The 14,980-nt window shown below is 39.0% G+C and overlaps 1 protein-coding gene across 6 annotated transcripts in view; it reads right to left on the bottom strand.

The window, feature by feature from the left end:
• SPEF2 (sperm flagellar 2) overlaps positions 1 to 14,980 on the bottom strand; it is a 163,307-nt gene that overhangs the window by 132,696 nt on the left and 15,631 nt on the right. For all 6 annotated transcript variants that reach the window (XM_057312193.1, XM_057312194.1, XM_057312195.1 and 3 more), the window contains exons 3-6: positions 13,445 to 13,697; positions 7,259 to 7,399; positions 5,413 to 5,477; positions 617 to 803 (exon numbers count right to left, since the gene is read on the bottom strand). In XM_057312193.1, the coding sequence (XP_057168176.1) occupies positions 617 to 803; positions 5,413 to 5,477; positions 7,259 to 7,399; positions 13,445 to 13,697 (646 nt within the window). The remainder of the gene's footprint in view (positions 1 to 616; positions 804 to 5,412; positions 5,478 to 7,258; positions 7,400 to 13,444; positions 13,698 to 14,980) is intronic.

Raw genomic sequence — 14,980 nt, 5'->3', positions numbered from 1 at the left:
AACTATAAACACTGCATAATTCCACTTACATGTCAATCTAAAAAAGTTGAACTTATACAAGTAGATCTTAAGTGTTCTCACCTAACACACAAAAAATTTAACTATGTGAGGTGATGCATGTGTCAATTAGTTCCATTATGGCAATCATTTCACAATGTATACATATATCAAAACACCACATTGTACACATTAAATATATACAATTTTTTTATCAAGTATACCTCAAAAGTTTCCTCTTACCTCCAAAATCAACAATAGATACATATGGTTGACATATTTTAGGTTCCTTTTTGATCAGTATTTTTTTTTTAATTGTGGGAAAATACACCTGATGTAAAATTTACCATCTCAACCATTTTTTTAAGGGTACAATTCAGTGGTATTAAGTCCATTCATGATGTTGTATACCATTACCAGATTTCAGATTACTTAGTAAATGGTTTTTTGTAGATTTGTTTTTCTGAGTGTATTTGCTGTGATGATGTGAATGTGTTCTGTTGACATTTGATTCAGAGTAACAGGTAATAAATAAAGAAGATACATATATGTATGTATAAAAGACTACATTTTGCAAACTTTCCAGCACTATTATTCAAGCAATATCTAAATATTTTACCTCTTGTGCTTCATGGGCTATTAACTGATCCATTAACAGTCTCCGCCGTCTTTTCTCCCTTTGCTCTCGTGCAAAAGCATCTTCCTCAAGGCGCTTTTGGATTTTTTTAATATAGTCATCATCCGAATAAGTGTTTAACAAATCAGTAGTTGTCTGGCCTGCTGTTTCTAAAGAAGTCTTGGAGGCACTAAGGATAATAATTTTATTTAGATTTTTAAAAAATCAATGCAATCACATGCCACTCCTTGTGACTATGGAGGAAGACCTCAGGAAAATTCTCCCTTGAATGCTGTTACTTTATTAATACAAGCATTAAAGCAAATATTAGAACTTCATTGTGACACCCATAGCTTATCATTAGATTCCATTTGGCGCATTTCTGGACTCTATGTTGGGAGGCCATTAGCATAGCCTTTTTTCTAAGCCTACTGCCTACTTGTTCTTTCACTTCTCATGATCTTCATTCTGCCCAGGGATCTGAGGTTCTCTCCCTCTTCTGCCTGCTTGCTCTAGGCCTCTTGCCTCCCATGTTTTGAATCAAGAGTAAGCACATTATTGATAACCAAAGTGTCAGGGAAGGCACACCTGTAGTCCTAACGTCAGGACACTGAGAGTGCTTCCATGGATGGCTGCTTCTGTGGATGGCTCCATCCACAACAGCCCTCCGCTCCCCCATGCAAATGCAAATTGCTCTATGAACTCCCAATAACTTTCTGAACGCTGAGACCAGTGGTCCACCTCTTACTGGAAGCTTGGCAGCTGAAAAATGCCTTGCTCATCATGCCACACTGGCCAGCACAAGACTGACCTCGCCTCTTGACCGAGTCCTGGAGACCCAAGTAAGAAGGCCTACATTGGTTCCTGTCTTACCTCATGTCCAAAGTTAAAGGATCAGGAAAAGCCTGGTGGTGTTACCAACAGAAGGCAAATACACTCAATTTGGTGGGACAATGGTGGCTTAGGACAAGAATTTACAGATTCATTCAAAAGTTATCTTTGGAAGTAAAAGATACATTTTTATGTATATAAGGATCAAATAATCAATTCTCATCTGCATACCTCTTCACAAAATAAACAGAATACAATAGTACATGGTACAAGATATACCTTGTTACCTGTCAATAAATAATGTTTTAATATTATAAATATTTTTCATGTTATAATTTATTAATGTATTCAGTTTAAAATACAACTTACTATCTTATCCAAAAGCCAAGGACACATTAATATGATATGTAGGAACTAAACTGTCATCAATTCCTGCACAGAGAGAAGTATTCTTATAAAAGCATAGTTAATTCATGTTTAATGAGGTAACAATTGCACGTCTATAGTATAGATCATATGGTATTATAGTTCATTATTTGTACATTTGCTGCTCCCAGATGAACTCTGAGCTCATAAGAAGAGTGTCCTATTACACTCCTCCCTGTTCTGGTGCCTCACAGTCCTGACATGTAGCTGATGTACGATCAACTTCAAATGATATGTCAAGAAGTAAGATACAGAGTAATTCTTAAAAAAAAAAAAAAAATCACACACTGAAATTCTGGTTATTTTATCAGCAGGGGTCAACCTTCAGTTGTATCTTGTCACTAAGAGTCTTTGAGCAGAAATTGTGTAGCTACCAAAGCCTCAGTAAGATCAAATACAGAGTTTAACCCTATTTATTAAGAATTAGAACAAATAAGTACTTACAAAAATTATGTGGCATAACTTTTTAGACCATCCTTTAAAATTTTTATTATGTTTTTACTCAAATGTTGCTTTAAAGATTTTTTATTTATTTGTCAGAAAGAGAAAGAGCACAAGCAGGGGAGCAGCAGCAGAGGGAGAATCAGGCTGCCCGCCGAGTAAGAAGCCTAATGCAGGACTCAATCCCGGGACCCCAGGATCATGACCTGAGCCGAAGGCAGCTGCTGAACCAACTAAACCACCCAGGCATCCCTCAAATGTGTTGTTTAAAAGAATTTGCTTTGGATTGCACATGGCTTAAAACACATAATATGTTGCTTCTTCTTTATCTATCAATCAGTCTGTCCTCCACCCATCCATCTGCTGTCTCATTCCAATTAAGGTCTGAAGAAACGTACATGATATTTACTTGAATAAATACTTGCTTTCCTAGATGTGGGTTTCTTGAGGGCAATAATTATGTTTGCTCTATATCTGCTTGTCAGGCCTCCACAGAGTTAATAATTGGGTGTGTATGAATTACTAGTAATTGGAACCTTGGCCAAATTTGTGTATATTTAAAAAGCAATTGCTAGGAAGAATCTAAAGTAAATCTACGGATTCGAGTGTCAAATTACAGCAGCCAACAATCTCAGCTTAAAAAAAAAAAAAAAAGCAGGAGGCAGCATTTATTATTTCTGTTAGAAAATAAAGACTGTGTATGTGGGGGAAAAGCAAGCCATGGGAAATTGTGCATTGCTCTCACCGAGACAATGTATCGTTCTTCCACAAAAGACAAAAGATGGACTTTGAGGGGCCATCCCTGAGGAACTGTTTGAGGAGCAGGCTGTGAAACCAGCAGCTGCAGAAATTGCTCCTTATGGTCAATTTATGAGATTTTAGTGCTCTGTGGAATCAAGGAGTGTGAAGTTTTTGAAAGAGCCCAGAACATGCTTGATTCTAAGCTAAAAATTCAGAATGAACTAATGCAAGGATTAATAAAGGGGCTTAACAAAGGCCATACTGTAGCATAACTTTTGTTTTCTTTAAAAGTTTGCTCCAGACCCGTGCTTCCCAACATTCTTTATTTGGGGCCTTTAGAGAAAATGCCCTTTGTGCAGCATAGTGAGAGGGATTTGGAATCCCAGAGGAAGCTTCACAGTCACCGGTGACTGGTCCAGGGAGTTTGGCTACCCCAGGCGCTATCCTACTGCTCTGAGAATCGAAGTGAGGATGTCTATATTTCATGGCCCCCCAATGTTAATCTCTGGCAAGACCAAGTAGAGGCTTCTGCAGAAAAAGAACCTGTGATAGACACAGCTATTTCCCTTTTTCCTCAAATCAGAGCCCCAGGTTTATTCAGGAAAACAATGTACCCAGCTAAAGACTACATTTCCCAGCCTCCCATTCTGCTAAGTGTGGCCATGTGACAGAATTCTGGCCAATAAAACATAAGCACGAATGTTCCCAGGGATTTCTGGGAAGGTTCTTCAAGTAACTATTTCAGCTCTTTCAGATAACTGCTTTTTGCCTATCTTCCTTCCTTATATCTAGAATGTGGGCCAAATGGCAAGAGCCCCAGGAGCCATCTTGTATTGTGAATGTGAATTTGAGGACAAAAACTACACAATAGGTCAGTGGAGCTAAAGGAAGGCCTCAGTCCTTGATGACTTTGGAGCGCCAGCAGATGCCCCGAGCTGCTTACATTCTGGTTTCTATTACATGAGAGAGAGGTGAACTTACATCTAATTTAACCTGCTCTTGTTTGGGGTTTCTAAAACTAATTGATAGGTTCCAGATGGGTTGGCAAAGGCAGTAACAGCAAGCAGAATGAACGTTCACAGCCGTATTGTACAGGATGATGTTTAAAACATTTAACAACTGACGTGGCAAGGACACGAACGGATCAAAATGGGTGCTGGTGCAGGAATTAGGGGCCACTGCTATGTTTGGTGTTAATTCTGGTTGCTAAATTGTGTGGAAATTCAGGGGTCCCAGGAAAGGGACCGGCCATAGAGCTACAGGGAATCCCATTCACCTAAAGTAACAAAAGTATTTCAATATTCTAAGATGGTTGCTCTGGTGAGCACCATCTGCTTATCACTCCAGAGTGAGTGGCCGGTGAGATGAGTGAAAGAGTTGGAAGAAATCCAGTGGTTTCACTGCCCAGTCAGGGGTGGTGTGGTGGGGTTTGGGTGGTGGCTACTGGGTGGGTAGGCTTGGATTGTGTATTCTTTAGTCTGAAGCAGCACTGATAAATGGCAGTGGGGATCAGAATAGGGCATCAAAATTTCTGCAGAGGGTACATTCTTCATTTTGCTTTATTTTCCTTCCACACCTGATTTCCTCACCACCTCTTCTTCTTTTTCCTACTTCTCCTCATTTGACTCTGTTTCTTCCTCAGAAATATTAATATGGAACTGATTTATATAATACGTGTCAGTTTTTCTTCCTTAACAGAGACTTCGTTCATATTCCATAATATGTGAGTGAGCAGAATTTGGAAAGTTCCCATTTAAAAATGTGGAAGACCTCAAGTTGCTCCCACCTATGCAGACCCGACTCAATTATCTTCTGTGAGTCAGTGACTCCTAATAGGAAAGAAAAGGGGAGAGGCTCTTTATCTTTAGGCAAATGAAGCCCATTAACCAGGCACTTTTTTCAATAAACTCACCGAACTGACCATTTCAGTGACAGTTAAACTCATTCGACAAATTTTACTGCTGCTCCCTATGCTAAATGCTGAGCGCACAACATGAAAGAAACCAACGAGTGTCTAATAAAGGCTTTATGACAAATTTAAATTAGTGGTAACTTGAAACAATTTTCATAAATGCTTAAAAAGTGTATGAACTTAGGACAGTAAGCATAGCATAGAAAAAGAAAATAACTTCCCATCTCATAATGGCCACTTTCCCTCCTGATCTTTACAAAAGTTGTTAACGAACAACTAATCTGAATCTTAGCTCACTTACCTTCTTTCATATACTCTCTTAATGAAGCTTCCACAAAGTAAAAAGATCTTTGGAGCAGCTATTCCCCATAAACTATTTCTGAGAATTTAAAAGTTACAGGTAGAACAGAATGCAGTTCTGTGATTGTTAAAGTAATTCACATCTCACCTTTCTTTGGCCTGGAGATCCTTTTTTATTAAGGCTTCAAATTTCTTAATCTCATTAGCCACATCCTTTAAAGAAAATTCATTATTAGTTTTCTATCTCTAAAAGCCATTGAAAATCTTCATTTACCACATTCACTTAAGAAATTTTCAAGGTGGCATGCACTACTAATTCAGGCTAATTAGGAGGCAAGATATAAAAGGCTGCATTCTAGAATGTTTTTATAATTCTGATTCATTACTTTTAGCTGAGGCTAAATATACCTAAAAGAGTGTGAAAGCTGCCTTACCTGAATCGTTCCATTCACAATTCTAGCTCTGACACTGCAACAAAGGCCATTTAATAAGAATGAAGATTATCAAAGAGTCTCGGGCCATGGATTTTTATTTGCGATTCTTTTAAAGATGAATAAGCATTTTTTTGGGCATATAAATGCTTCTCCAAAAATTGTTGTCTTGGATGTTTGAACATTTCTTGTGCATCCTTATTTATGCTATGATTTTGCTCTCTGAAGATTAGTTTACCTCATCCTTTGTCTACTGAAAATCCTTATTAATAAACTTTAATCACCTCAGAAAAATATAAGAATTAAATACTTTCCTAAAATTTGGATCTAAAAAAACCTCTATGGGTAGTATCCTTCAGAACCCAAGGACAGGATATTTTTTAAAGGGATAAAGAAAGGGGGGGTAATCAGAAGGGGGAATGAAGCATGAGAGACTATGGACTCTGAGAAACAAACTGAGGGCTTCAGGGGGGAGGGGGTGGGGGAATGGGATAGGCTGGTGATGGGTAGTAAGGAGGGCACGTATTGCATGGTGCACTGGGTGTTATATGCAACTAATGAATCATCAAACTTTACATCAAAAACCAGGGATGTACTGTATGATGACTAACATAATATAATAAAAAATATTTAAAAATATTAAAAATAAAGAAATGTGGATTAACATAAAATGCAATGGATTTAGATATCAGAGAGACCTGTCAATCTCTGCTTTACCATCCTGTGGACCAGGTATGGGACCAGAGTGAAACAGTGGCTTTCCGAGTCTCAGTTTCCTTATTTAGAAATTGGGGGAAATAATACCCTACTTGGAGAGTTATTTGCAAATGAAAGATAATGTGAAGTGGCCAACCCACAGTCTGACATATAGCAGATGCTCAATAAATGGTAGCTATTATTCTTTTCCTGAGGTCCCAGGAGAGAATATCATTAATAATCACTGTAGCAGAATGCAGTGTAGACTGCAGGAATTAGTATCAAAATTTAGTACCGCTCCCCTATGAAATATAAGCAGATGGTATCCTGGAATGACTGACAGCTGGTATGGTCTAATAAAATATCACTAGTGTAGGTATCTTAAATTTAAATATACTGATAGCAAGCAAACCACTTAATATTTCTGGTACTCACAGAAAAATAGTGCAGCATGGTGAGAAGGAATTGAGTAAAACTATATAGTAGGAATGGCATATATATGGTATGTGTACCTTGATTGACACCTCTGTCCCCATGGTGATTATGACCCATCACAGCAGCACCATTCTAGAATATTTCTGTAGTGACCACAGAATCTTTCTCAACACAGGAGTCCAGATTGGTACTGTCATTTAATATGAGTTTCTTATCCCTGACCTACAGATACATTCTCTCATTCTGAACAAATAACAGGATAATATGGATTAGAAATGCTCACAGTAGAGGGGTTTTGAATGAGAAGGAACTCTGCCACCAATAATTTGAAAAGGAGCTAAGAAGTTGGGGGCATTCTCTCTATATATTTTAGAGAAAGATCATTTTTTCATTAAGATTAACATAACACCTAATTAAAGGATTATCACTTACCTCTGCCTCTTTTTTCTTTTTCATCATTTTTTGGGCCTCAAGTGCTCTCAAAGTACGATTTGGTGCAGGTTTCGGAATCTGTATGATAGCTGCTTGGATTTTGGCCATTATTTCGTTTTGTCGTCTTCTGCTCAAGCGTTGCTGAATATCCCACAGACGTTACTTTAGTTGTTCCACTCATCAGAATAACAGGCTATGTTACACACTCACAGGTACACATAAATACATTTTTCAAAACTCAGAAATTTACCAATGGACTAGGTGTCACAACTGTGTAATTAGGTTAGGAGCAGGTATCAGTATGACTCGTTTTGAAAAGTATGATATTAAAACACAATTCTGGGGGGCACCTGGGTGGCTCAGTTGGTTAAGCATCTGCCTTCGGCTCAGGTCATGATCCCAGGATCCTGGCATCAAGCCCCACACGGGGCTCTCTGCTCAGTGGGGAGCCTACTTCTCCATCTCCCTCTGCCTGCCATTCCCCCTGCCTGTGCTCTCTCTCTCACTCTCTCCCTCTCTCTCTCTGTCAAATAAATAAATAAATGTCAGAAAAAAAAACAAACACTACAATTTCAGAATCCTCAAATTATGCCTATCAGATGTGTATCTTCATTCTAGGTGGTGACACTAAAAGAATAATAAAGGCGCCTTAGATACAAAGAATATAATTCTTTCCTAATTCTACCTTCGGACCTACCCAATAATGTAAAGAGAAAATGCTGTCTCTAAAGATGGTCTGAAAGAAAATTCCATCTAGGAGATGGTCACTAGGACGACTTCTGGGGAACCCAGGAGATACGACAAACTTCCCTAAAACTCAGTCACAATTAAACAATGAGCTCAGAGGCTACTTCAAATATTGAATTAAATATTGAATTATGTGACGCCATTATTAGATCATCTCTTCTCGACCCGGGAGTAATTATTTTAAGTAGAATATAAGCAGAAGTGAAAGAAAAAAAATCGTGAAAATCAGACAAAATATTTTAAAGAATAGATGACTTAAGAAATAACATGTAAAAGTAATCATGATTTTGTTACTAAAATATCATATTAGAACTAATAAGATCATTTTTCCTATATCCAAAGAAACTTCAATTAACCACTAAAAAGTCAAAAATTATAAATAACTTAAAATTTTTCTTCATTTTACTTTCCAACATATGAATTTTTATGTAGTTGCAATATGTTGATCTGTTCTTCTTAAGAAAACCAGGAAGACACAGGCTCTCCCTTTTGTCCTATTTGCTCCCTACCATCTTTTTTTTTTTAAGTGAGAGAGAGAGAGAGCACAAGCAGGGGGTTAGGGTGGGGGAAGAGGAGAAGAGAGAGAAGGAGCAGGTTGCATGCCTAGCACGGAACCCACCGTGGGGCTTGATCTCACGACCCTGAGATCATGACCTGAGCTGAAATCAAGAACTGGATGTTTAAGTGACCAAGCCACCCAGGCACCCTTGCTTCCTATCATTTTTAACATAATTTATTTCAGATTTAATGGTTTCATCTTTCCTTTCTCCCAACTTTCTTGGGACACTTTCTGCATTCCATTTAGCACATCAAAGTCAGACGGGCTGGTTCCTTAAAAATTAGAGCCCTAGCACTTGGTCTTAAACTCTACTTTAAGAGTGCCTTGTCTGCTTACCATGCAATACGAGGGGAAGCCCAGTGCTTTATCTACTCTCTGGCAAGTAATGAGATCATAAGATCTTCCAGAGTTTGTCTCTCATCTTTCCTTCCCTCTGCACAGGGGGTCTGACTACATTCAGGATATGTTCATTTCTTATCATTCTCAATATATGAGTTTAAAAAGTAATTTATAGTGCAAAGAGAAGAATTATAATTCTTTGCCTGTAGTTTACACATTCCATATACGTAGTCACCTGAAATTCTCTTGAAAATCTTTAATGATTCCACACACCATCATGTTCTCGTGTACTTAAAGGCATAGGAGATCATTCAAGATTTTCAGAGAAATTTGAGAAGCAGTGGGGAGTTAGTCAAAGCAAGAAGGGCCAGAAAGAAGGCAAGAGATGTTTAAGGGGTTTGGAAAAGGAAGCGAGCAGAATATCATCCCACATTGCCAGGACGAGAATAAGTGAGGCAGGACAGGAAGACCAAGGGATTGCAAAAGAGGGAACACAGAGGGGGAGTGCCCACGCTACATCTCTTAGTGGGGACAGTCGTCACAAGCCTTCACCGGAGTGGTTAGTAGCAGCCCCCCAACGCTGATGCATCTGAAGCATTAATTTCTACCGGACAACTTAAGAAGAGATCAACTTGTCCTGTCACTCAGAGAACGGCAGTTTTTGCTCTTGGTCACAAGGAGAGGTGACGGCAGGAGTGGGAATGGGGCAAAGGGGAGAGTGAGAGAGAGAGGTGAGAGCGGGGCGGGGCATGAGTCAAAGGGACACGCGGCTGGCGCTACATTAATGCTTATGCAATGTGTACTACAGACATAAACTGCAAACAGTAGACACTATGCACTAACGGATTTCTGGAAAAATCATACTATAAAACCTTTTCAATATTAAAACATCTTTGTTCTTCCTTGAGTTTTTGAAATTTTTCAAGTTTCTCAAAATGCATGCGGACAAGATCTTCTTTCATGTGTTTATATTTTTCTTGAAACCTGTGTGTAACCCACATCAGACTGAAATCAGTTTGACGTGGTATCAGGTTTCTAAGTCTCTAAATGGAGAAAGCAGTTCAAAAGATTTCATTAGAAAGTAAAAAGTATGTTGTTATTAAAAGCACACATAAAATCTGTCTTCAAAATAAAATTTCTATGAATTACTACTGTTGATGGTTAAAATAAATTCAAGCCCCATACTAGTCATTCATATCTTTAATTTACATGAAAACAATAAAAACATGATTTGAGTCCTTTCTTATAAAATAGTTTCATATATACTTTTCTATTTTTTTGCCCTGAGTTTAATTTTTATTTTTTTCTGGGTTTAATTTTTTAATGAATGGTATTTGAATTCTTAGAGAAATACATTTTCATATTAATAATCTTAGAAAGCCAACTCAAAATATAAGAGATAATATAAGAGCCAGATTCCTTCTATAACTTAAGCTACTTCCTATTAAAAAGTGAAGAAACATTAAAACTTCCAGGCGACTGGAAATGAGAGTCTAACAGTATAAGAAAATGAGCCTCAAAGATGATTGTAAAATGGGGCACAGAGCAATATGGCTAATGGATTTAACTAAAACTTTTATATCTAAAAGTAATCTCCTTAAAAGCTGAAGACTTACTTAAAAAAATTTTTTTTTCAAGTGGAACTCTTATCCATTCTTGGTCCTTCTCTTCTAAAACCGCCTCAGCAGATCCGGGCACTTACTCAGAAAATCATTTCAGGACCTTTCAGCTGACTCTAAGCCCTGCTCACCCTCCTGCTCTTCTCCTCATTAAAAATGGCTTGGCCTCCATCTTCAGAGGCAACAAAAATGTAAGGTCCTTGAACATCCCACTTCTCTACTTCAACACATATCTGTGTCCTCAGCTTAATTATTATCCTCCCCCAGGCCAAGAAATACCCACGGAGGTATAATATAGCCTACAGTCAAGTGTGTGCCTCTAGAATCAACTTGACCACCTACTAGCTGCACTATGTTGAGCAAGTTACTTAACTCCTCTGCACCTCGGTTTCATCATCTGTAAAATGTCAATAATAAAAGACAGGTATCTTATCAGGCTATCGTGAAGATCAAAGGAGATAATATATATATCCACTACCTGAAACAGGGCTTTGCACCTCGCTGTGTACAATCAGTAAATTTTAGTCATTACAATTATTATGTAAGACACCTGCATTTGCCTCTACCTGGAATCAAAGAAAAAGGCATGTCCAGTTCTTCCTGAGATACCTCCTCCCCACCTGGACCATCAGCGGCACCCTCCTTTCTTCCCCGGAGGACCCTGTTCCACTTGGCTCTCATACCAGTCATCTCATGCCACTGATTCTTTTTCTCAACCAGCCAGCTGTCCCAGTCTCTATGTCCATAAAGGAAGCAAATAACCGCACATTTTTCGTGAGCTACTCTTCCGCAGCCACTGTTCTTACCCCCACATTCCTTGATTGAACAGTCTATGCTCCCATCGGCCTCATCTCAGTTTACTCTTCAACTCACCATGTTCTACACTATCCCAGTGATACATTTTTCTCTCCCGAGGATGGAAGCTCTGAGGGGGCGGGGACTTTTCCTGTGTTAACTGCTGTGCGATTGCCTGCCATACAACAGGAGCCTGATAAATATTTGTTTAAGCAATGCATGACGCTGGGAGGTCCCCATGGCCAACAGTAAACACAATGGCTTCTTGTTGGCCTCGACTACACAGCTCTTATAGCACTTGTTCCTGTTAACTGTTTTATACTTTACCAAGGATTTGCTCCTATATTGCTTCCTTAAAACGATTAAAAATAAATAAATAAATAAAGCCTGACTCTCCAGAAGGTAGAGATAATCAATCTTGTTTCAGCAGCTGAGAAAATAGAGGCTGAGAGTATTCCAGGGATTCGCCCAAAGTTACTCAGCTTTGCAACTGAAGGAGGCAGAGGGCAAGACCAGGCTCTTTGGTTGTCAGCCTGATCCAATTTCCAGCTCTCCGTGGGTGCTGAGCTCCTTCTGCCACCCAGCCTGTAAGGACGTCCGCTATGAATAAACAAATCTGAAAGTGGAGAAGCCCCTCACATCTATTATGTCATTGTGTCTTCAGAAGTTTAATGTAGGGGTGCCTGGGTGGCACAGCGGTTAAGCGTCTGCCTTCGGCTCAGGGCGTGATCCCGGCGATCTGGGATCGAGCCCCATATCAGGCTCTTCTGCTATGAGCCTGCTTCTTCCTCTCCCACTCCCCCTGCTTGTGTTCCCCCTCTCGCTGGCTGTCTCTACCTCTGTCGAATAAATAAAATCTTTAAAAAAAAAAAAAAAGAAGAAGTTTAATGTAAACATTTAATTACTTCCATTTCCATTTAATGCACTGGATCAGTGCAGCACTCCCCATTATCCTAGAGGCCTGGAAAAGTTAATGTACTTCATCTGCCATAAGGAAACAGCAACAGGAACTGGAGAGAATTGTCAACTAAAACGTTGTATCAATTAATCAAAACACACTTGATGAGTATTTGCAACGTTCAAAGCATTGTGCCAGGCATATTCTTTGAATTGGAGGGACTAAAAATCTTGTGAGGCTGCATGACAGATAAATCATGAAAGTCAGCCAACACTATGAGCAGCAGGACGTTACCACCAGAGCATGAGAATTACCCGTGCCCTAGGAGTTCCACAGGAAGAATCCATGTGTGCTGGGAATGGAGTGGATGGAGAAAAGTTTGTGGAAGAGGAGAGATGAGAAGTGTAAGCCTGGGTGAAAGGGAGGGAAAAGCGGAAATATACGAGAGCTATTCAAGGACAGGCTGAGGATCAGTGTAGAAGAAATAAAGACTCAGGGCGCCTGGGTGGCTCAGTCAGTTAAGCGTCTGCGTCCAGCTCTGGTCCTGATCTCAGGGTCCTGGGAATGAGTCCCACATCGGTCTCCCTGCTCAGCGGGGAGCCTGCTTCTCTCTCTGCCTATGCTCTCTCAAATAAATAAACAAATAAATAAATAAAATCTTAAAAAAGAAAGAAAGAAAGAAAGAAAAAACAAAGACTTTATGCTGAGGACTATGAAGAAACACAGAAAGACAGATTGAGATTGTTTAGTGAAAGATCTTGAATGTCAGTCCAGGTTGGAGAGAGGATATGTGTAAAATGGAAGGTTTCTGAGCAAAAGAACCAGTGCAAGTGGAATTGAGGAAGGATTCACCTAGCAGTCGACTGAGCTCCGGCGGAAAGCCGGAAGACTGGGAGGCGCGTTAGGAGGGTGCTAGAGAAGTTCACGCAGGGATCTGAGCAGATATGACGGGGCGGAAATGGAAAGACAGGAGCAAGGCATAAAAACACTGCGGATTAAGAACAAACAGAATTCGAGAAACTACTGGCAATGTGGATAGGATGGAGGGAGACGTCCAAAATGGATCAATGAATTGAAAATATTAATATAAAACAAAACTCAAGTATGGCCAGGAGCATACATACGGGACGTAGCTACCCAATGGGGCTTCTGCGAGAAGGCAACGTCACTATCGATTTTCTTTCCTGAGTCTTACATTGTGATATGCTCGTGTTTCTTTGTGTACTTACGTCTCGGAAAGCCTCACTTTTCATGCTTTGCTGTCTGGCGTTTGCCGGGGGTTGCATGGATTGTATCTCCACTCCAGTCAGTCCACTTTTCTTCTTTTTCTGAAGAACAATGTACAACTGATACAAAAGTTTTGTTGCTGCCCCAGGCTTTTCCATGATGATGTTGTGGGCCACATTCTGATCAAACTGCACACCCAGAAGGTGAAGTGTTGGCTCCAAGCGAGAAAAGTTATTAAGTTTGGCATTTGAAACTCTAGGCATTAAAATAGTTTCCATAATTAGACACTGGCATTGAATTAAAAACAAACAAGAAATATCAGAGGCATTATCATGATCTAATATTATTAATTATCCCATGTTCTTTTCAATATACCATTCCTCTCTAAAACCACTCGATCATGTAAATACGTTGAGATTTTCTACTATCCTGAGCTCCACCCATTTATTTCTCTCGAATGGTGAAACTAAAACTCATTTTATACATTTTTCTGCTTAAATACATGCTAGAGTTTTTACATGAGGTCAATACAATAACAGATAACCAAGTGCCTTCATCTAAACGGAAAAAAAAATGGTTTTGAAAAATATTTTACTCGGAAGGCAAAACTGTAATTTAAATTTCTATTTCTTTAAATGACATTATTACTGGAGTCTGAAAATAGCTGTAAATGTGGCTTTGATGACTTGAACAACAATCCTCTCAGGCACCATCAGAAATATTCAATTAAATAATATTAGCTATGCAATCACACTCATTATGTAATCTTCACTTTAAAGTATATATTACTACTGTAAGAATCAGTAAAGACTTTCTAATTTGAAGTCATTTCTGAGTCACCTATGACATTTTAATAAGTTTATTAAAGTCTTAACAAAGATGAATAAGGTGCAGTCTCTGCCCTTGAGGGGTTTCCAGGGGAAAAACAGATGAGTGAACAAGAAGTGGTAAACTGAGGTAAGCGTTGGAATTCAGATCTCAAATGATCTAGGGCTGTTAATAAGCCTATGAATCCAGTGACAGAAGGAAGGCAAAAGAGATGTTAGATGCATTTTCAATTCTTGTGCCGTTCCACGTTCCAACTAGAAGCAAATATCAATTTTAACCACTGGCCTATTTCCTCCTTACTTTAACTTCCTAACATTCAGTGACATTTTTTCATGGAAAAAATATACTGAATATACTCGAATATAAGTGAAAGTCGCCCCCTCCCCCCTCCAAAATGATACCTTAGAAAAGAGGGGTTTGGCACATATTGGGCAGAATTTCTGATAATAGGCGTTATTCATTCAGTAACTTCATTGTGGACTATAAACTAATTTGGGGGAAGATACAATGTCCTTCATGACTTCAATTAACTTTTTAGAAGTTTATAGAGATTGCTTCACATTTAAACTTAATATACTGTTGCTAGTATACTGTTTCTCAAGAGGTTGCTGTTTGTTTTTTGTTTCTTGTTTTGTACCACAGATACCACTGAAAATCTGATGAGCGCCATGGAACCTTTCCACAGGAAAGAAAACACAGACCTGCGCATA

This window comes from Ursus arctos, unplaced genomic scaffold (genome assembly GCF_023065955.2).
Source record: "Ursus arctos isolate Adak ecotype North America unplaced genomic scaffold, UrsArc2.0 scaffold_15, whole genome shotgun sequence".
NCBI lineage: Eukaryota > Metazoa > Chordata > Mammalia > Carnivora > Ursidae > Ursus > Ursus arctos.
The sequence above is the reverse complement of the archived record's forward strand: the minus strand, read 5'-3'. Positions and strand labels throughout refer to the sequence as shown.